Source organism: Polyodon spathula, chromosome 5 (genome assembly GCF_017654505.1).
Source record: "Polyodon spathula isolate WHYD16114869_AA chromosome 5, ASM1765450v1, whole genome shotgun sequence".
NCBI lineage: Eukaryota > Metazoa > Chordata > Actinopteri > Acipenseriformes > Polyodontidae > Polyodon > Polyodon spathula.
In genome coordinates this window covers 74,255,130-74,276,084 of record NC_054538.1, presented here as the reverse complement: position 1 = coordinate 74,276,084, position 20,955 = coordinate 74,255,130, and the positions used below count along the sequence as shown (strand labels likewise).

Here is a 20,955-nt window from a genome sequence, read left to right as displayed (position 1 = left end):
AAGAAAAAAAGAAAAAGAATGTTGAAAAATACTGTACTAGATTTGTCAAGCAGGTGGGACTACCGTGTGATCTAATTAAAATTCCATTGAAAAATCACATCACCTTAAAAGGGGAGATTATTTAATGATTGATTAATAAATAACATCTTTATAGTTATGCTATATGCTGCAGATACAATTTACAGCAAGTACAAAGAAAGCATTTTCTTTCAGCGACACAAAACTGTAGCCTTAACTCTAACACTCGTTTCGACCAAAACCAACCCTATCTGTGGTTTCCTGGAACACTATTGAGGCATTGTTCTAATGGAATTCATGGTTCAATATGAATAGGCGTGGAACGTACCATGAATTATATTTTATTATTTTTTTTTTTTTAATTTGTACATAAATTACAGTTAGTACTGTGAGAATGTTTGAATTACTTGGCCCTTCACATTAGCTATTAACAAATGTTTTTTTTCAAAGTCTGTTTTTATGAATAACATTTTTGTAAACGGTATTCATAGACTGTTGTTTAGAAAATGCCAATAGCAGAGAAGAGCAGTACAGCAAGTATTTTATTAATAATCATAGAAAAGTAAGTCCCTAGTTAAAACTTTGTGAATAAGGACCACTGTCAGTCCCTTATTTTGCAGTGTTACTGGATGCCTAACAGGTTCTTGCATTTTGAGTCGCAGCTAAGACTCATTCGTGTATGTTTGTTTTTCTTGGAAAACAGGCTTTTCTGATACATTTCCCACAGTATTCAAATGTGTGCCTTTAATACAAAAAGTAAACCATACTTGACTAGAAATAAACTAAGCACAAAGGTTGCACACAGTATATCAAAAGTCAATTCACTGAATTACCCAGAAACCGAAACTATGCTCTACTTTCTTACAAGTTCAGAGAATCTGTTTCAATTAACATTTTTTGGCTTAGACAGCAGTTGGAAAATTTGAACTTTGTGTGCAATAAACAAAGAAAATTTTAATCTACATTCATATGGACAGAATTATCCCTAATGACTTTTTAATCGGACAAAACCAAAAATACAGCTCTATATTTGCACTGTTTGTAGACAAATAGCTGATTCAGCATGGCCGAGTCCTAGTGAGCAACACTGTTAACAGTATGATTCGAGTAATACACTCTTACCCCTAAGACCCCAAATCGTTCACAGAAGGTCCATCCGCAGAGAAAGTCGATCTCAAAGTTATGATTAAGGATGACAATGGCACTCTCCTTTCCAAACTGTTTGTAGTTTTCTTGGTCTGTGTAGATGGTACATTCGGTGCCAGACCACCATTCTAACAGCATCACTAATTCTATAAGAAGAAGAAGATGATGTTGGAAAACAAAAGTGGGCTGTTCGGCCCATCAAGACGGGCTCTGTTTTATTTCTTGTGCCTCTGACTACGGAAAGAAAAAAGCAAGTTTCACCAGCAACAGTATTTAACACTATTTAATGTCAATTGGTTGTTTCATTCTTTTTTGTCATTACCATTAACTGGTGATTTAGAAAGAAAAATGAACAAGTAAACGGTATCAAGTTACTAGGATTACACACTCTTTATGGGAATTGAGGGTGTATGGAATTTAGAAATCAGATTCTTGTGACTGAACTTGATAAAGCACCTTGATCTAGAAGATGCGTCTCTGTATGTCAATGTGCTAAGAAGAAAATTCAAAGAAGCTACTTACACTTTAACGTTATGAACATAACTGTCAGCTCTATTTATACAGTAATAAAGAAATCTGTATTTGGGAGAAATGTATTAGCATATATGCAATCTCAGTGATCTCTGTTTAGACAGGTCTGTTTTTGATTGTTTATCTCTGGATAATGTTTCATAATGAATTATATCAGGCTCACCTATTTTCTGAATTCAGCCATTGTTCATCAGATGCTAAAAGCTGGAACACTAAACAGCCAGACACTGAAAGGCCACGTGTTTATCACTGAACTGTATTGGCTTGTAACAAAAAGGCTTCTGTATGTTAATTGTATGAGTTCAAATTCCAAAGACATCTCTCCAGTGCCTCTTTACATATCTACTCCACTGTAGTTGTATAGTTTCCTTATGAGAAACAATAAGGTTTGATTCTAGATTTCTGGGACCGCGATGTCCGAACAAAGATCTTCTGTACAAAGCTATTCAAAATATTTATGTTCCTTCTGTGCTGCCTTAAATCAATCAAACGTGGCGCTGCAAAGAAAGCATTTGGAACAAGAAGCACACAATGCTATGCAATCTCCATGAGGCAGCTGCACCCATACTGCACAGTGCTGTTAACTGCCACTTTGGTAAACACAGTCATTGCAGTGCAGCCCTGCTATTTGTTTAAGGTCATCTCACAGTAAAGTTCCACTGAATACACTAACCAACCCCCTTCAAATAAGACTGGAGTAGTGCAACCCTGTGAATTACAATCAATAAGTCATCAATAAATGTGTTACAATAGTTTTATAAACAATATGAGACAGCTCCTACGACTACTACTACTACTACTACTAATAATAATAATAATAATAATAATAATAATAATAATACCCTTCAATCAGTGGCAGCTTCCAATAGTTTTCAGCCAGGTACATTTAAACCTGCTTCTCTATCTATCGAGATACTAGTATCGTGATATAATAGATGTATTGAAGAATATCATTAAAGTATTTTACACTATACTTACGGCTAGAAATGCAATAGGCCAGCTTGCAGTTGACCTTCCTGTAGAATTGTTTGTTGATTGGCCACAGGACAAGGGTGCATAACTGGAGCAGGTTCACTATCAGCCCACTCACTATGAACACGCAGCAGATAATCAGGTGGCAGAGGAACTGCGACTTCAGAAACCCCAGGATACCCATGTTTCATATAATGCCAGTAATCAGAAAGTGAAGCCTGTGGGGGGGGGGGGGGGGGGGGAAAAACAAAAGCTGTTCCTTTGTGGATTATACAGAGATTCTTAAAATTTAAGAACAACTTATTCTAAAGGCCATTGCAAACTGGATCCGATAACGCATCCGAATTTAACATGTAAATAAAGAGAACAAACACTGGTGCCTTCCTTATTGTACCTTGCACACGAGTCCATAAATGTTGTACGATTACAAAGACTATAAAGACATTGCCCTGGACTTGGGCATGAATGACACATATTATACAACATGAAATTATGAACCGATAGCTTACAAAAACACGCAGGTATATACTTTTTATTTCAATTGTAGTCAAGGAAGTAAAGAAACAATGGCCTAACCTGGAGACACATATCAGAGAAAGAACCGTGACAGGGCAAGAGCGGTCAGGGCTTAACAATCAGAAAAGAGGGGCACTACATGAATGTGATGGAATTTCTAGATCCATACAGCGCAGAAGGTCATTGTTGGAAAGTATTTTCGGTATCTAATTGCTAGCTTCCCAACTTTTAGATATAGTTATTATAGAAGCAAGTGTTTGAAAAATTAAATATTGGTCATATGGTTTCTGTTGCTATGACAACCGTGTTGTGTAATATCATGGGTTTTTTTTTGCGTAACATTATTGTAGATCTAGTAGAAACGTAATAATTAGCAAACGTTTAAACTTTAATCAGCGCTTGTTGACATTAAGTTTATACTACATTTAAAACATTTTTGAGTTTAAAGTTATGTACAACAGAATTGTATTTATTTTTTATTAAAATACTGAAACCAGGTATATTTACTCCAAAGCCTCAACTGCACACCAGAACTCTGAAGTACAATATTAACGCATCTCGTGTGCAATGGAGTGACACACTTCTTCGGATGACGAATGATAAGTGACAGAATGGATCCAGTGTGCAAAGGCCTTAACTGTGGCACATTTCTCAGAACAGGATAATGCAAAGAGTGTTAATCATTACCAGTAGCGGCTCCTGACTTTAATAAGTGGGGAGGCTAAACATATAGTAACAGCGGCAATCAAGATAAGGATAGTGAGAAAAGGACTTTGACTGTGGCCGTTGCAGTGAGTAAGATCACTATTCTTTTTGGTTTTGGACCTGTTTTTCATTTACTCTGCCCTGCCCAGCTGCTAGTCTGTAATACACACACACACACCTGTACTTAATGCTGCTAACTGCCCTACTCTGCTGCTATTTTAAACTCTCTGCTGGTGTGAGGGGCAGTCAGAGTGGCAGCCAAGATAAGGACAGTGAGAAAAGAACTTTGTGGCTGTTTGGATGCTTTTGGTGCTTGTGTAGTCTCATTCATGCTTTTATTGTTATTAAAGACTACTTTGACACATTTTACTGCTCATACTTTGTTACTTTTTCTGCTCCTAAAGTAATAGCATTGCTATTACATATTGGTCAAATAGCAACTACTTTGCTGATATGTACTAATTGTGGGAAATCTTTGGACTCTCAGAGGCCTGAGGTAGAAGGCTTAATTTCTACTCGCTGACTGATTGTTTCTTCCCTCAAGGTGAGACTGGGATTTTGACTGCTACTGCAGTTTGCATGTTTAACTGGGTGGTGTTAATACACACTGCAGACTGACTTGCTTGTTTTAATTTTGCTTGTTAGTGATGTTTTCAGATAATAAGAAAGCTATGCTATGCAGTCTGTGTAATATGTTCACTGTGGTTAGCTATGTTGAATTTACATGTGACTTTACATGTCAAAAATGCAATTGTAATTAGGAACTTATAGCTAAAACAGCTACTTTAAAATAACATATAACTATCTTAATTGAGGACAGTTTTAATAGCTTTAGACCAGTGGGGTGTGTATCGTAAGTCAAACTGCAATGGAGGATGTTCCTGACCCCTCCATTTCCAGCCTAGATGCAAGGGCTTACCCCTCGGTTGCTGGTGAGGTGTTTGCACACAGGGCTGCTCTCTCTTTCTCCCCCATGTGAAACACAGGGGTGGATAACTGTAAGAAAGGGATCTAAAGTTAAGGCTGCTCCTTCTGTCCCAAACTTGTTTTTACAAACAAATCTCATGCTCTTTTGCAACACGAAGAATCTCCCTTAGCAGGGAATTCCATTGTTAAAAATGTTGATAGAACCATCAGTAATACAAATAAAATAAATGTTAAATGTTTCCCAGGGGCCAGTCAAAGATATTACTTCTCAATGAGATAATTTAATAGGCAGGCACAATCAGGTCTCTACTGTGGTTTTACATGTGGGCACAAGTGTTATAAGTTTGAGAGAATCTCAGGAATTCAAGAATTTTAAGTACTTGTTCAAAAGTTAGAGTGTGAGAGAGTTATTATCTCGGGCCCCATATCCGTTATGGGTAGTGGCCGTGATGCTTTAAGTAGACTGTTTTCCCTCAGTAACTGGCTAAAAGCTGGGTGCACTGTAGAGAACACAGGATTTGTTGACAACTGGGATAGCTTTGGGAGAGACCTAGGTTCTTTGGGAAGGATGGCTTACAGCCTAGCAGGAGGGGTTCAATTCAACTTGCAGAGAACTTGGAGAAGTAATGATTAAGTATCTCCAACCCTGAAGCTGTTTCCGTACTGCTCTGTAATCACATTCAAATTGTCAAATTAAAATCTAGGCAGTATCGCCTTAGGAAACTTAGTTCACTCTGAAGGGTTAATTGTATTAATCTTATTGGGGCCTTCGTTTACTTAATGTTCACTTGTTATCAAACAAAGCCTTTCTAATCCAGTGCTTGAAATGGAAAAAAAGTGGCAGTACTCACAGGCTCCCTGTCAAGCCCTCTCTCTGACTCCTTTTCCACCTCTATCTGTCTCCCTGCCAATGCCCAGCTTTCTCACGGTATCCCTTTCCATCTCCATGTCTGTCTCCCTGTCTAGCAGTCTCTCAGGCATCCTGTCCAGCTGTCTCTCTTTTCCTCTCTCCCTGTCCAGCTCATCTCGTCTAATCAGTACTGCGTCTAATAACGACTTGACCTGGACCATTCAAAATAAATTCCCCCACTCTGTTTTGCAATACGCTCTGGGAGTTGCAGTTGTTTTGTATTGCACTCTGGGAGTTGCAGTTGTTTTGTAATGCAATGCATTCTGGGAGTTGCAGCTGTTTTGTAATGCACTCAGGGAGTTGTAATTGTTTTGTAATGCAATGCACTTTGGGAGTTGCAGCTGTTTTGTAATGCACTCTGGGAGTTGCAGACTATGCTCTGCTGGGACGTCAACCTTGCAGCTGCTGCTGGGACAAAAAAGTAACAACTAGAAAGTCACATAAATGCAGCTGACAGTTTGGAAAAGAAAACGGGCAGATAGTCAGTGATAAGTGCCAAAGTGCTACTCAAATGTTTTAAATTCAGAAGTGGCGGGACTCAAATATTTGAAATTGAGAAGCAGCGGTACTTGGTACCGGTGAGTACCGCCACATTTCAAGCATTGTTCTAATCAAGGATTTTATTACATGTTACAGACTTGGATTTTTTTCTGACTGAGACTTGGCTGAGTGTGAATAATACCACCTCCCTGATTGAAGCTTCTCCTTCGAGGGAGTGGACCAGCTAGTATTTTCTGTAATGATACAACTGTAAGCAGAAAAATGCTGAGGAGTTTTCTTCAATTGAGTCTTTGTCTTTAATATTGACCAGCCAGCTACTACTTCTTACTCCATCGACCACCAAAACCTAGTCAGTCCTGTCTAACAGAATTTGACGAATACCTGTCTATTTTAAATGTTAATTATGATAAGATTCTTCTACTCAAGAGATTTTAATTTACATTGATTGATAATGAAGCTGATTCAAAGGCTGTACGTTTTTGAGACTCTTGGGCTCAATTTTATTCAGCATGTTTTATACCCAACCATAATCGTGGGCACACTTTAGATCTTGCAATTTCTCCACGTCTACTTGTTAATATCTCGTCCATAATAGATCACTGTTGCATTTGACTTGAGGCTATGCTACCTGTTTCTAATAAGAGCTGGGCTCAAACTATTAAAACACATGCAATTAATCCTTGTAAAAAGTTTTTCTGAAATAATAAGCTTAGCTGGCATCTTTGCACTGGCTTCCTCTGAAATACACAATTGATTTTAAAATTCTATTTATTTTTTAAAATTCAAATTCTACTGCGTTTAAAGCACTCAATGGAATGGCACCAGACTACTTGTCAGAGTTACTGTCTCCCTATCTCCCTCCGCTACACTGAGGTCAGCTGATAGTGGCCTGCTCTGTACTCCCAGGTAACTTTTTGTGTTTGGGCAGCTGTGACACTCTCTGCCCAATCATATCTGAGGTTTGCCGGCAGTGGCTACTTTTAAAGCAAGGCTTAAGACTCATCATTATTATTTAGCCTTCTGGTTTTATTTTGACACGGTTATTTTAACGGTTCTATTTCAGGGGTTCCCAAACTGTTTTTTTTTTTACCCGAGGCCCCCCTGTTCTGCTGCATTAGGCACTGTGGCCCACTATTAGCACTTGTCAGGAAAATGCCAAATTAAAAACATTTTATATGTTTAAACCTGTAACATTATAAATAAACCTAATATAAACTGTCCTTTACTCATTTGAATAAATGGTGTGAAAGATGGAAATCACACAGAGTATGCACTGAGTGAAAATAACCTTTTTTGAAACACTAATTTTAGTAAATAAAATAAATTGCAAAAATTAAACAGACGTTTTTATCAAATCTTTAAGTTAGGTATCTTTGTACAATTGAACATTTCAGAATTGCAGTTATTTTTCTTAGTCATCAAACAAGAAAGACGAGCGTGTCTCTTATTATTCCCATTCATAAATACCTTAACAGGAATCACCGAGTAAAACCAGTACAACGTGCACAAAAACATAACTCTTAAATCCTAATTTCTGAACACTGTAACTAAAACGTCCAGCTGTTACCTGTCACGCACAAAATAGGCAGACTATGCACAATACAGAAGGAAACGAAAGCCTTGCTAAGTTACTTTTTTTTTTCACCATTACTCTGTACAAAAAAAAAAAAAATCAATTACCGGTATGTAACAAGATTTATCAGTTTGACTTAATAACTTGATTTAGTTAATACTGAAATATACATCAAACTTTGATCCAAGTACTAAATATTTTCAATTCTAATAGCTAATTAGTCACAAAAACATATTCATCAAAGGCATCAACTGAATTTTTAAATGGATGTTATCAAGTACAAAGGTTAGTATGAAAACGTTTCTACAAAAGTACGAACCCATTCCAGCACTTCAAAGCTGAGCCCGAGCTACAGAAGCATTCAAACTCCTGCAGCTGCCTTTTTTTGTTCTTTATACTTTGCAAAACGTAGTTTCTGGTAGCGGATTCGACATGTTGTAATTTTATTAATAATAAACACACTTCATACAGCTTGCCAGCAGAGCGATCACATGACTTAACGCCGCCCTATTATTAGAGCTCTCGCTCTACATCCCGCCTACAGGTAAGCAATCTGTTAGCTGATTTGTGAATTTCCGCTTTGATTGACAGTCCACCAACAGTGCCTTGCTAAACTTTATTTTTCTAGTTCCAGCTGCCGCCGGCGCCCCCTTTTCACTATTAACACGAAAAAATACATAAAATGTTATTGCTCCCACGGACCACAGTTTGGGAACCCCTGTAATTGTTTTTTTTATGTATTTTTTATTTGAGTTTTTTGGCTTAGTGTTTTTATAATATCTATCTTTATAGCTGTGAACTTGTGTGATGTGACTTAAACCCTGTGGTATGAAAGGTGCTCTATAAATAAAGTATTATTATTATTATTATTATTATTATTATTATTATTATTATTATTATTATTATTTATTTATTGAGCATCAGTCAGTTTTTTATTATAAATAATATAGGTATTAGAAAGCCAAAAGCATTCGTTTTGTGGATGAAAAACACCTACTCCTTTTTTAATGTTCTTTATGTACAGATTTATAATAAAGTCTCCTTTTTTGCAAAACTCAAAAAATACTAATTCAAAAATATTCATACCCTGACAAGGAAAATTAATATATCTGAGGCACCTTTAGCAATAATAACCTATTTTAAACATATAGGATCTTTGTCAATGAGCTTTTGGCATGATTCTTTAATGATTTTTGACCATTCTTCAAGGCAAAATGTTTCCAGTTCATTCAAATTCCGAGGAGCTCTCTTGTGCACAGCCTTCAACTCATACCAAAGATTGTCAATCGGATTTAGATCGGGCCTTTGACTGGGCCATTCCAGAACCTTGATTGTATTCTTTAACCATTCTGAAGCAGATTTTGATGTGTGCTTTGGATCGGTGTTGTGTTGGAACATCCAGCTCAGCTTTAAAGAGATGATCAGGTGATTGGCCAATATCTTTTGCAGTGTCATAGCTATCGTAAGTACAGGAGGTGCTGCTCCAGGGCCCACTCGCACTTCAAAAGAGATAAATAAAACGTGAACATTTCTAAATTTTTCTGTCCAGAATACTCAAACTAAAATAAAACTGTTGGCCTAACGAATAATGGCAAACGAGTTAAAGGACTAGCCGGCATCTTTCCTCTAGCCAGCACACACCGCCGTGTACCCTACCACGACGCTAGTAGTAACTTTGGTTTTAACCCTATAGTGTCGTATTAAAATGACCATATATGGGCGTGGATATGACCACTGTGTTACTGCTGTTGTAGTTTCTGAACCGTAAATCAGAAATCAGAAAGTGGAGACATTCTACGACGAGCTCTGTGATCAATATTTAACAGAGATAAATATCTGCAGAAAAAGGTTAAAAGTTAACATGCTTTACGCTACACTACTAAAAATAGCGTCCACACAGACTAAACAACGCTTTGAAAGTCTGAATCTAGTCTCTACATTCAAAGCTCTTCAGCCATCAATACTGATAACGGCAACTGACGATTACACTATGTAACACAATTTTTGTTCCTGGGTAGTACGTGTTATTTTCTAATTGCTTATGCCTCAAAAGTATAGAAAATGGCTATTATTCCCCACAAACTTTGCTTTTGTGACCAGGACAGTGATATTTTGAAATTGACCTATTTCCAATGAGAAAACAACATAAGAAACCAAATTAACATGTATTTATACTAAAGTAATACAAAAATGACTACAAAAGATTTAGAAGTGAGTAGTTTTTCGAGATTTATGATTATACTGTAAATCACTTTCACGAATCAGCCCCCAAATGTGGTCTCCCATCATGTTCTCGTTATAATGTCCTTGGTAGTGGCGTTCAAAGTCCAGTATATCCTGGTGGAAGCGCTCACCTTGCTCCTTCGAGTACGCTCCCATGTACTCCTTGAATTTATCAAGATGAGCATCAAGGATATGGACTTTGAGGGAAATCCTACAGCCCATTGTGCCGTAGTTCTTCACCAGAGTCTCAACCAGCTCCACATAGTTTTCGGCCTTGTGATTGTCCAGGAAGCCCCGAACAACTGCAACAAAGCTGTTCCAAGTTGCTTTCTCCTTACTAGTGAGCTTCTTGGGGAATTCATTGCACTCCAGGATCTTCTTTATTTGTGGTCTGACGAAGACACCGGCTTTGACTTTTGCCTCAGACAGCTTAGGGAAGAAGTCTTGAAGGTACTTGAAGGCTGCCGACTCCTTATCTAGAGCTCTGACAAATTGTTTCATAAGGCCCACTTTGATGTGCAGTGGTGGCATCAGCACCTTCCGGGGGACCACCAGTGGCTCCCACTTGACGTTGTTCCTCCCCACAGAGAACTCGGTCCGCTGTGGCCAGTCCCGCCTGTGGTAGTGCGTCTTAGTGTCCCTGCTGTCCCAAAGGCAAAGATAGCAGGGAAACTTGGTAAAACTGCCTTGGAGACCCATCAGGAATGCCACCATTGCAGCCTCTTGATGCCATCTCAGAAAAATGCAGATATGTATCCACTTAGGCAGCTGGAACTAAACTGAACTGGTGGGCTTAAGGCCCCTGTATTTATACTACTATTTATATTACTGGAAAGTTCTAGAAAGTTCTAGAAGTTACTCCAAGTTTACTCAGCACTGAATCTATCTGGAATGTTCTGAAAAATAGGTACATTTCAAAATATCACTGTCCTGGTCACAAAAGCAAAGTTTGTGGGGAATAATAGCCATTTTCTACTTTTGAGGCATAAGCAATTAGGAAATAACACTTACTACCCAGGAACCAAAAAAAAAAAAAAAAAAAAATTGTTACACGGTTTTATCAATCCCGAACTCTCCAAGAAATCCACAGTACTGGAAATAGCTTCACTTTTAATGCTTGAAAAGTACTTTCTCTCTTCGAGTTTTCCCGGTATCTGCACGGCATGCATGCTGTTTCTTACCATACCGGTTACAGCAGCATTTTGCGTGCGTTCCTTCTGAAAACTGAAGCTCATTAAGAACTATCTGAGAAGCGCTATGTCCCAAGAAAGACACAGAGCGGTCTGGCCGTGTTATCAGTCGAGAATGAGCGTGCTGAAAAGCAAGGAAGAAACCTCTGATATAGGCAAGTGCGTGCAATTTATTTACAGAGCAATAATGTCCAACTTTTAGGTGAAATACTATACGCAATAAAAACCTTGCATGTTTCAAAATGTAATTCGTAATTTCATAAGAATTAGAAAACGATTCAGTACCGTCAACCAATCAGCTTCCAGTTCTAATAGACGTCTCAGCACCAACGGTGAATCCAATTTAAAATCAATCCGCGCAAGTGCTGGCTTTTTCTTTTTGGCTTGCTGTATTTTTAAGCGTAGTTCACTTCTATTGGACAGTAAATACTACACAAAGACACAATTGGTCCAAATTAATATATTATCCACCAAAACCATCCAATCAGTGCTTTGTTTCGACGAAATCAACCAATCCTGTAGCGAAGGTAGAGTCACGGTGCGTTAGGAGACATTTTAGAGTGGCATTTCATGATAGATTGTATTGTTCAGACGCCATCGTGCATAGACTGTGGAGTAATTGCTCCGTTCATTCCTCGGACAATGTTCTAATTATAAATAGGGGTTTAAAACACTAATAAGTTAATAAAACATTTAAATAGATTTATTAAATAGAAACAAATAGTTTTTGTCTTTATATGTATGTCATCCTTGTTGTTTTATATTTAAAAAAAAAATGTTAGGGACTATTTTCTTAGAATGTCTTTACTCAGCGGAAAGGTACCAGACAAATCAGTACAAGTTCAAGGTAAATCTAGTTTATTTATTTATTTATTTATTTATTTATTTAAAGAAATTAATTAATTTTCTAATAGTGATAGTGGCCCCTCAATGATGGCTCTACCGTGTGACAGTTGACCTTGGCTTTCGTTAGCGCCTTCGGCTCGGGACGCAAAACTCCAGTCACGGTCAACTATCACACGGTGAGCTAGGCATCAGAGAGGACGCTATCTCTTCAATATCATAAGCAACAGATTATAACAAAAGCATCGTGGACTGACTTGATTGACGAATCTTAAGTGTCATTTGTGAAAAAAATGTTTTTACAGTCGTGGAAGATTTTTTAAAACACTGTAGCCCACAGTAACCCACAGGGGAGATGAAGAGCCGGTTTGAAAAACAAAACAGCGAATCATTTTCGTTTTTTCGTACCATGACCAATTAAAACGGTGGTCCTCCCAGTTAAAGCAGCTCCAATTTAGGCTTTGGACGACCTTTGTAAATTGGTATTATGTTTTACTCAATTGAAAGCTTGGAAAGTGGCGTATGAATTGAAAAGAAAAAACAAAGCTACAACGTACTGTATAGAAATAAAAATTTAAGCGAGTAGCCACAAGTGACCCATTATAAACCAGATACGTCAAGATTAAATCTAATTAGGAGTGGTAGAGCTAAGCCATTGTGTAGCTAATAGAAATACAGTAAAACTTGACAGCTGGAGGGTGATTGCAGGTGAAGACACATAATCCCACCCATTTTGAGGCTACAATGGCAACACAGACCTTGGAAAGCATGACGTAAAGTAAGCTTTTTTGTTTTTTTTAAAAAAAAAAATTAACAAAATTACACATAGACTTATCTTCCATAGCTGCTTACCACTAGCCTCAACACTTCAAACGTTTCCAACAGCTGTCACTTCTGAGAAAACATTTCCTAATGGTGTGTGCTTGTGTGGGTGATTAAGGGAGGGAGCTACAGGCCTAACCTAAGTAGACATATTAACAGCAGTATACCAAGTACGATAAAGCACAAAATGTGCATCTCATGAGCTGGAAAAGCATGATAAAGAGCAGTGATACTGCAAATCAAAGTATGGAGGTACTGTAGAAATACAGTAGATTGTGAGTTGCTTAAAATTGCTGGGACTTTGGAAAGCCGGAGCAAATCTCTATATAGGCCTGAGGCAATGCTGGCAAATACTGGTATGTTTAATTATTTTTATTACTCAAATGGTAAAATAGTACAGTATATCCTGTTTAGTTTCAGTACTGGAATGTCATATGTCATTTTAGGAGTTAAAACCCAACATTTACACCATCCTACACAATGCTATTAAAACAAGACACTTTGCTCTGCAAACATTCTTCCTTCCAAATTTGACAGTTTCAAGAATTGATATTGATCATTTAAAATGATTGCCAGTTAATTTATCAGGGTGTGCTAATTTCATATATTAACCATGCAAATAGTGGAGCTGGCAAAATGCCTGTTCCTCTCCCTGCACTCGCCTAATTATATAATTTAATACAAAGTGCACCAGAGTGAATACTCAGAATACCAGAGTGCACACCCAGTGCTCATAGTTAGATTCAAAAAGAAAAGTTTGCAATACATGAATCAGGTCGGTAGGCTAAAGGGCTGCTGATTCTAATGAGGGCTGACTGACTTACTCCAGGGGGCATGTTGGAGGTAATATTTCACCTGCAATCTACAAATTATATTGCAACAGTATAGTGCCTTTGGCCTCAAGGACCCTTCTTGTGTGCTGGGGTTCTCTGCAAAGTAGCCTTGTCTATTTGATACCTCTGAGAGGTGGATGGTATAGCAGCCTAGAAATGAAAACAGTAACCCTCCCCCCCCATCTGTAGAGGCATAATTACAAAGAAAGCTATAACAGAATGTGAATATGTAAAAGTGAATTGGTAAGCAGTAGCTCTGATCATTTTCCTGCTCTTGTTAACAATTTTTGCAGTTGTCTGTGTTATTGTTTGTCTTTGATGTTATTTTAGCTTGTTCCAAAACTGTAGTGCATGATTATTAAAGATTTTTTATTTTATTTTATTTTTTTAAATGTGTGAGTTCTTTTTTTTTGGGGGGGGGGATGTTCTGCATGTTAATACAATTAACTGGAGGATGCGTTGAGAGACTTGTGGTTTCTCAGTGCATAGTAACCCATTTTAACGTCTGGTTTATTTCAACAGAAGGTACAGCAGGAAGAACAGATAAAGTGGTGTAAGTGGTTATTGAACTAATTACACTATTTAAGACTGTGTGACCAGGATGTATTTAATAGAACAAGCGGACCAAAATCCCCCACCAAAGGATACAAGCACAAACTAACACACGATCACACTCGTGTGTAAAATTGACATTTACTAAATGTCTATTGCGAATGGAAATAAACTGTACAAAAAACGTACTGTAGCCCAGGTTTGACGCCATAGGGTGTTGTACCGAACAAAAACATTAAATGATCAAGTTTCTTCTGTCACAGTTTATTCTGTATTTACCAAAAAAGTAAACCCCTTCATTAAACAAATTAATTTAATAATATTTGGTTTACACACTTCGTTCGAACTACTTGTTGAACCAGTACCCAGAGACAGACATACTTTATTGTTTCCAGTCACAAAAGCCTTTTCTTTTTTTTGTACCATGGAGTGTTTTGGGGTTTTACAGCTTTAGCTAAAATACTATACTGTTCATACCCAAAAACATGTGGTTCAAATTTGCTATACTAATGGTAATGAGAAAAAAAGGGAAGAAATATCTTCCATGCACCATGGTGTGTGTGTCTTTCTGGCAGGATATGTCTGCTGCATTAATATGAGATTAAAAGAAAAGGTCACACAGCATCTATTGTGAAATCATTTTCATAACAATTTCATAGTCATGGAGGGAAATGAACAAATTGAAATGGTCTGTGCTTCTGAAACAAGCAGCTGTAAATATTCTGCAAACTAAACCTTCATTTTCAAATCAGTATAGCAGGACAGACCAATTGAGAATATTGGGTTAGTAGATTAGATAGCCTCTGATTAGTAGCACTTCTAGAAAACATACAGCATTTAAGGCAGACCTTACACACAACAAAACCTGATTAGTGGAAACTAAATTAAACTATTTTTTAATAGAAAAAATAATATTTTCATATTACTGTTTTGGTTGCATGGTGACCCTAAGCAAGCATTTATTTTTATACTAAGAAAACTGAATATTGCAAGTTTCAGCAACCTTTCAAAAAAAGACTAACATATTCTAATAGCATTACATCAAGTGTAAACGTAACAGATCACTTGAGATTATTGCTAAGTATTAAAACTTTGTTTTTTTTAATGTTTACAAGACCCAATCTTTCCCAGACATGTAGGCGGGGTGCTGAAAATGATTTGATTGTTCATCCTTGTTACAGCCCTCCTGCTTTAGCAGCTGTTTCGAGAATTAGAGTGACGACACTCATTTGCCAACAACTCATTAGACTCATACTGTTGACTCATCACCAGTATAACTGAAACCCAACTGTAGAAATGTGTCGGATCTGAAACTTGTAATTGTAAGAGAAGACTCATTACATGTCTCAGGATTTTTTAAATTTTTTGAAACTTTTTCTGCAGGTTTGTAACTTGATGCTGTCAACCATAATCCCTATTACTGTCTCCCACAGATCTCAGACCAGAGCCTGTTGCATCACCACCCAGACCCAAAAAACAACCCTTTTATCAACACTTGCTTCAGCCAAACCTGCAATTACTGTAAATTCCAATGCGAAGAGTTCTAACTGTCTTGCAGGACTGAATTTGTGACACTCTATTGTCAGTTTAAAGGGCAGTAATATAATATTAGATAAGAGTGTAGAGTGTGCTCGCTTGTTTGTTTCATTGTCATCAAGGAAATTAAGAAATATCAAAGGGCAGTGACTCATGAAGGGACTTAAACAGAACATAACTATATGTCAGCAACATTAATTAGTTGTGTGCCAGCCTGAATGCTGCTGAAATTTGTTCTATGAAATATCTAAACATCTAAATTTCAATTATGAAAGCTAGTCCCCCTATGACTTACCCACCTTAAGCGAAATTTGGTCCCCCATGAAACATGGCCCCCTTAGACTTTTGCTTATTAATTATGTATGAAACTGTATTAGGTCTTAGCAAATACTGTAGACAACGAAAAGAAATGGGTGTGATAGCGAACATTTCTACATTCGTTCTACACTATAAAAGACTGTTGAAACATGATGAAACATTTGTTACCAGACTACTATGTTTCCATTATATATGTTTCAACAAGACAAAGGTATGACTATTTTTTGTTGTAAAAGCAGCCATTAACTGAAATTAACTGATCTATGAAATGTTCCAGGGAGAACACATTTTGTGTAGTGCCACATCTGCCACAAAGCTAATGGCCTCTCCCTTGGAGTTGCGATGTAAAGCACAGGGGTTTTGTGATGTGTGCACTGGGTTTTCACCACAAAATTAATTTGGCCTTTCTCTTCTGTGCCTGATTAATCCTGTTTTGCATATGCTGCAGAGTGTGGTGAATAATATGTGCTGGCAACCCTTTTTGGGTTTAATTCATTCTCTCTCTCTCTCTCTCTCTCTCTCTCTCTCTCTCTCTCTCTCTCTCTCTCTCTCTCTCTCTCTCTCTCTCTCGGCCTTGTTACTGAGGTTAAGATAATGTTGCTTAAGTACATTTACTGACATTATCAAGCAAAACACATTGACGGTGCAACATTATTTACTTACAGTAAATGAGCTTAACAGATTTATTTTTAGACTGCATCCTGTAATGCTACAGGGCAGGATGCAGTATAATGTGAGCTTGAAATAAATACAACTGCAATACATTTAGAGCTGACTTGTTTTGACAATGGCAGTAACCTTTACAAAAACATTTGTACTGCTTGCTCTTTTTTCCTCCCTGGTTAGAAGACATAGATGGACCTTCACAAGCTGTAACACATGGCTTTAATCAAGACAGTGTGTTTAAAAATGTAAATCTCCGTCATATAGTTGCTTTAATAGTCAGCAGTCTGTCTTGAAAGCAAAACAAGAGTTTGAATGTATTTGTTTTGCAGACTACACTTTCCACTGAAAACCCAAAGCTGTGTATATTGCCACATGTAGTGGAATCTATCATATCCGATCCTGTAAGATACAATACCTTGTATTAACCAATGGATCTCTGGCATTTGTAATTTACACATGCTGGTACCAATTTAATAGCACAGATTACTTTTGGCATGAACTGAGAAATTACAGTGAGAATTGTGTTGTGAATTGTGACAGAAAATAAGCTTGAATCAGTGTACGTTTGCATTAGGACTATAGAGTTCCTGTATATTGATTGGACTTAACCATTATGTAGGGGATACAGGAAGTGAGAATGAGAGAGAAACGTGCTTGAGACTTGTAAGCAAGACTAAACAGCTGCACTCTCCCTATTGCTCTGTACACCTCCTCATACCACATGCTCTCCCAATTAAGGCTCTGGAACCCATTTATTATTTATGGACAATTACGTGCTGTTTTGCAAATTGCCAAATACTGTATTATAGTGCTCTGTTTTCTAATGGCACCTCTGAGCTTGTCGAGGCATAGCTCTGGAACCTTTTCAGTTATGAAAGTTAAAAATGTCATTAAATGTTTTTTAACACAATTCTGCAAATTGCAGCGTGCGTTAAACAGAGTCCGCAACCTGCGACATTGAATTATTTTACGATCTCAGCCATGTGCCATAAAGATGACACTGGATCGGAAAGAAGGACTGCGACTCTATTGTCTATTGAACATTAATTTCAATAAACAAGTTTTTAAAATGAAAGCAAATATTGTAGCCTACTTCACTAGATAGTGAAAACTGGCTTGTGCTATTTTTACACACCACTGCTTCCGATTATTACTAATGTTTATTAATAAGAACAACATTTTATTTAGGGCTGGTGTTGAACTTAACATGCGGGCCGCGGGTCAAACCAATGTTTGTGTAGGGTGCGGTGTAACTGAATTATTGTCATTGCTTGCGCCCCAGCACCTCTTCACAAATGAAGTACTCCTTTATTGTTTTAGACACACTGGTGTACCTGATATAGTTCATTTATAATGCAGTTAATAAAGTAGCTACAGTGCAGTATAACAACTCTCTATGATACGATACTTCACATATCTACTGACCCTAGAACCAATTAAATCGGATATGGCAGGTCCCGCTGTATACAGATTCTTACTCCATTGCAATTGATAACTGTTGTACACAAATACGCATATCCAACAGCCCTCAGTAGATGGGCGCATCAAGCACCATGGCTCCCTTTAGGATTTTGTGATCTTTATTATATAAACAATTTTTGGTTATTTCCAGTTTTAGTCTTCACTCAAGCAAATTAAAAATTGAATATGTCTGCCTATCCCAATATGTTTTGTTTGCAGTCTGAGAACTAACCTCGGGCAGTGAAGGTTTATGGGTCTAAAGCTCCCTCCTGACAACTCATTTGCAGCTCACATTTTCTTCGCAGCATCAGAGTTACTGAGGCAGAAAGAATCAAAAGGCTATGCAATCAGGTTGCTCTAGAACAATGCTAGAGGCATTTTGTGCAAACAGGAGACAAATCCTTTAATTAAACACTATATGGCACTCCTTTGTATTGTAGCGTGCACAGGGGAAGGCAGCAGCAGGCCTGGTAGGGGATGTAATCACACACGTAGACATAAGCCCGATGTATGCTCCTGCATCTGCAAATGAGCCGGGTCGTTTGTACAGCGGTATCGGCAGCTATGCTGGTGTCCGAGATGTCCCGGGTTCACGCCCACCCTCTGCCTGGGTGTGGATTGCTTCGCCCTGTGTGACACTCATGCCTGCATTAACCGAGATTGCTACAGTATATACAAACCTCTTTGGTAAACGTGATAACTTTAACTTGCATTTACACAGTCTGGTAGACCAGGAGTGGAGCTTTAATCTGTTCAGATTTGCATTGTTTACCAAGCAGTATAAAATAACAGATTAATATGCAGTACATTACCAGAAGAAGCCAGAATGCTAGACCACAGTAGTATAGATAAATGCAAAGTTGATCGAGCTCCATTGACAATTACTTTTTAACCCTGTTTGATTTCTTTAGGCATTACATGACCTGCACTTCGTAATTAATGACACTGGTATAAATGTCTTAAGACACTGAAACTAACTGTAACAGTTTCAAACAGAAGACACAAACGTAGAAATATGTGGTCCCTAGACAACCAACATACATTCTTTTGTTGTATCATAAATACAATTTATATTTTTACTTCTGTTTTTTCTTTATATTTTATTTGCAGCCATCAGTCTACATCATATCTGTGGTTACCATGGGAACTGAAAAAACACAGAGATCTGGAACATTTCCTCAGCCTGTTTTCCCTCAGACTTTTATTTCACATGCTTTACACATGGAATCCAAACTAAATTCCTCCTCTTCCAACATACATTTTTTTTTTTTACCACACATACATCTCAAGACTGTTTCTGCTGCTATCGTCAGCCTTTTGTAGCTCTTTCTAGCAAATTAGTTCAGTATGTACAGCAGCAGCCAATTACTTCAGCATGGAAAAAACATAAAGAAACTGTTACATACCTTGTGTCTTCTGGTCCTTGCCACATGCACTTAAGAATCCCAGTGGAGGGAGAGGAAGGGAGGGATTGCGAGATGGAGAGAGAGTACTGCCACTATTTTAGATGAGCAGGTCAAACCAGTCTCTTCACCACCACCCACAGCACAGAAACTCCACCCAGGGGTGGGACCAAGCAGATGAGGGCATTTAGGTGACGTCTATCCCGATCTTGTCACTTCCTTTTAAAGCTATGCTGCAAGGCTTCAAGGAACCTGGGGGCTTGCTTGAACAATGTGACTCACGGCTTGGATAAGGAAGGAGCTGTTTAACTAGTTAATATTTGAGGAGAGGTGTGGCTTAGCTTTGGCATAAAGCACAAACTGAACTGTGGAGGAACAGCTACTTCCCACAAGCACTCCCAGCTATACCGGTAAAGGACGCTGGCTCAACCAGCTACAGAACATACAGTTCTGCCTGTCTGTGTTTGAGTAATGAAAAGCAACACGTCTTTTCACAGTCAAAAATAACTATAACCCTCCAGTGCATTGCTTTTGCTTAAGTGGCAGATGTCAATATTGCCAGGGGGATCTGTTGACCTCCTTATTAGCATTACTGCAATAAAAAAAAGAGGACAGTGATACAGCTGGGTTGCATAAGTGAATGTGAATATGTGAAGCATTTGATTTTATATACTGTTTTCAAAATTTACAGTGGGTCTCAAAAGTATTCTCCCCTCTTGGACTTTTCCTCATTTTATTGTGTTACAACAGGGAATCAAAATGGATTTAATTTGGAGCTTTTGCCACAGATCAACACAAAAAAAGCCAGTATTGTCAAAGTGAAAAATAAAATCTACAAATTGTTCTAAATTAATTACAAATACAAAATAGAAAATAACTGATTGCTTAAGTATTCACCCCCTTGAGTCAATATTTGGTAGAGGCACCTTTGGCAGCAATTACAGCCATGAGTCTATTTGAATAAGTCTCTACCAGCTTTGCAATTCGATTGAGGTCCGGGCTTTGACTGGGCCACTCCAGGACATTGACCTTTTTGTTTTTAAGCAACTCCAGTGTGGCTTTGGCTGCATGTTTGGGGTCATTGCCCTGCTGGAAGATGAATCTTCTCCCAAGTCCCAGGTCTCTTGCAGACTTCAGCAGGTTTTCCTCCAGGATTTCTCTGTACTTTGCTGCATCCATTTTGCCCTCTGTCTTCACAAGCTTTCCAGGCCCTGACGCAGAGAAGCATCTCCATAGCATGAAGCTACCACCACCATGCTTCACGGTACGAATGGTGTTCTCAGGATGATGTGCGGTGTTAGGCTTGCGC

The 20,955-nt window shown here is 38.0% G+C and overlaps 1 protein-coding gene across 9 annotated transcripts in view; it reads right to left on the bottom strand.

Annotated features, from left to right (window-relative positions):
- Positions 1-19,802, bottom strand: part of agpat4 (1-acylglycerol-3-phosphate O-acyltransferase 4 (lysophosphatidic acid acyltransferase, delta)) — a 28,102-nt gene extending 8,300 nt beyond the window's left edge. For 2 of the 9 annotated variants that reach the window (XR_005950374.1, XM_041251313.1), the window contains exons 1-4: positions 19,650-19,801; positions 4,808-4,884; positions 2,674-2,885; positions 1,141-1,310 (exon numbers count right to left, since the gene is read on the bottom strand). Coding sequence is in view for 7 of the 9 variants with exons in the window: in XM_041251313.1 (XP_041107247.1) it covers positions 1,141-1,310; positions 2,674-2,851 (348 nt within the window). In the remaining 2 variants the exon portion in view is untranslated. Of the gene's footprint in view, positions 1-1,140; positions 1,311-2,673; positions 2,886-4,807; positions 4,885-8,118; positions 8,299-19,649 lie in introns of those variants that run through there. The other 7 variants (XR_005950375.1, XM_041251315.1, XM_041251314.1 and 4 more) reach the window with 6 other exon arrangements.
- Positions 19,803-20,955: the final 1,153 nt, after the last annotated feature.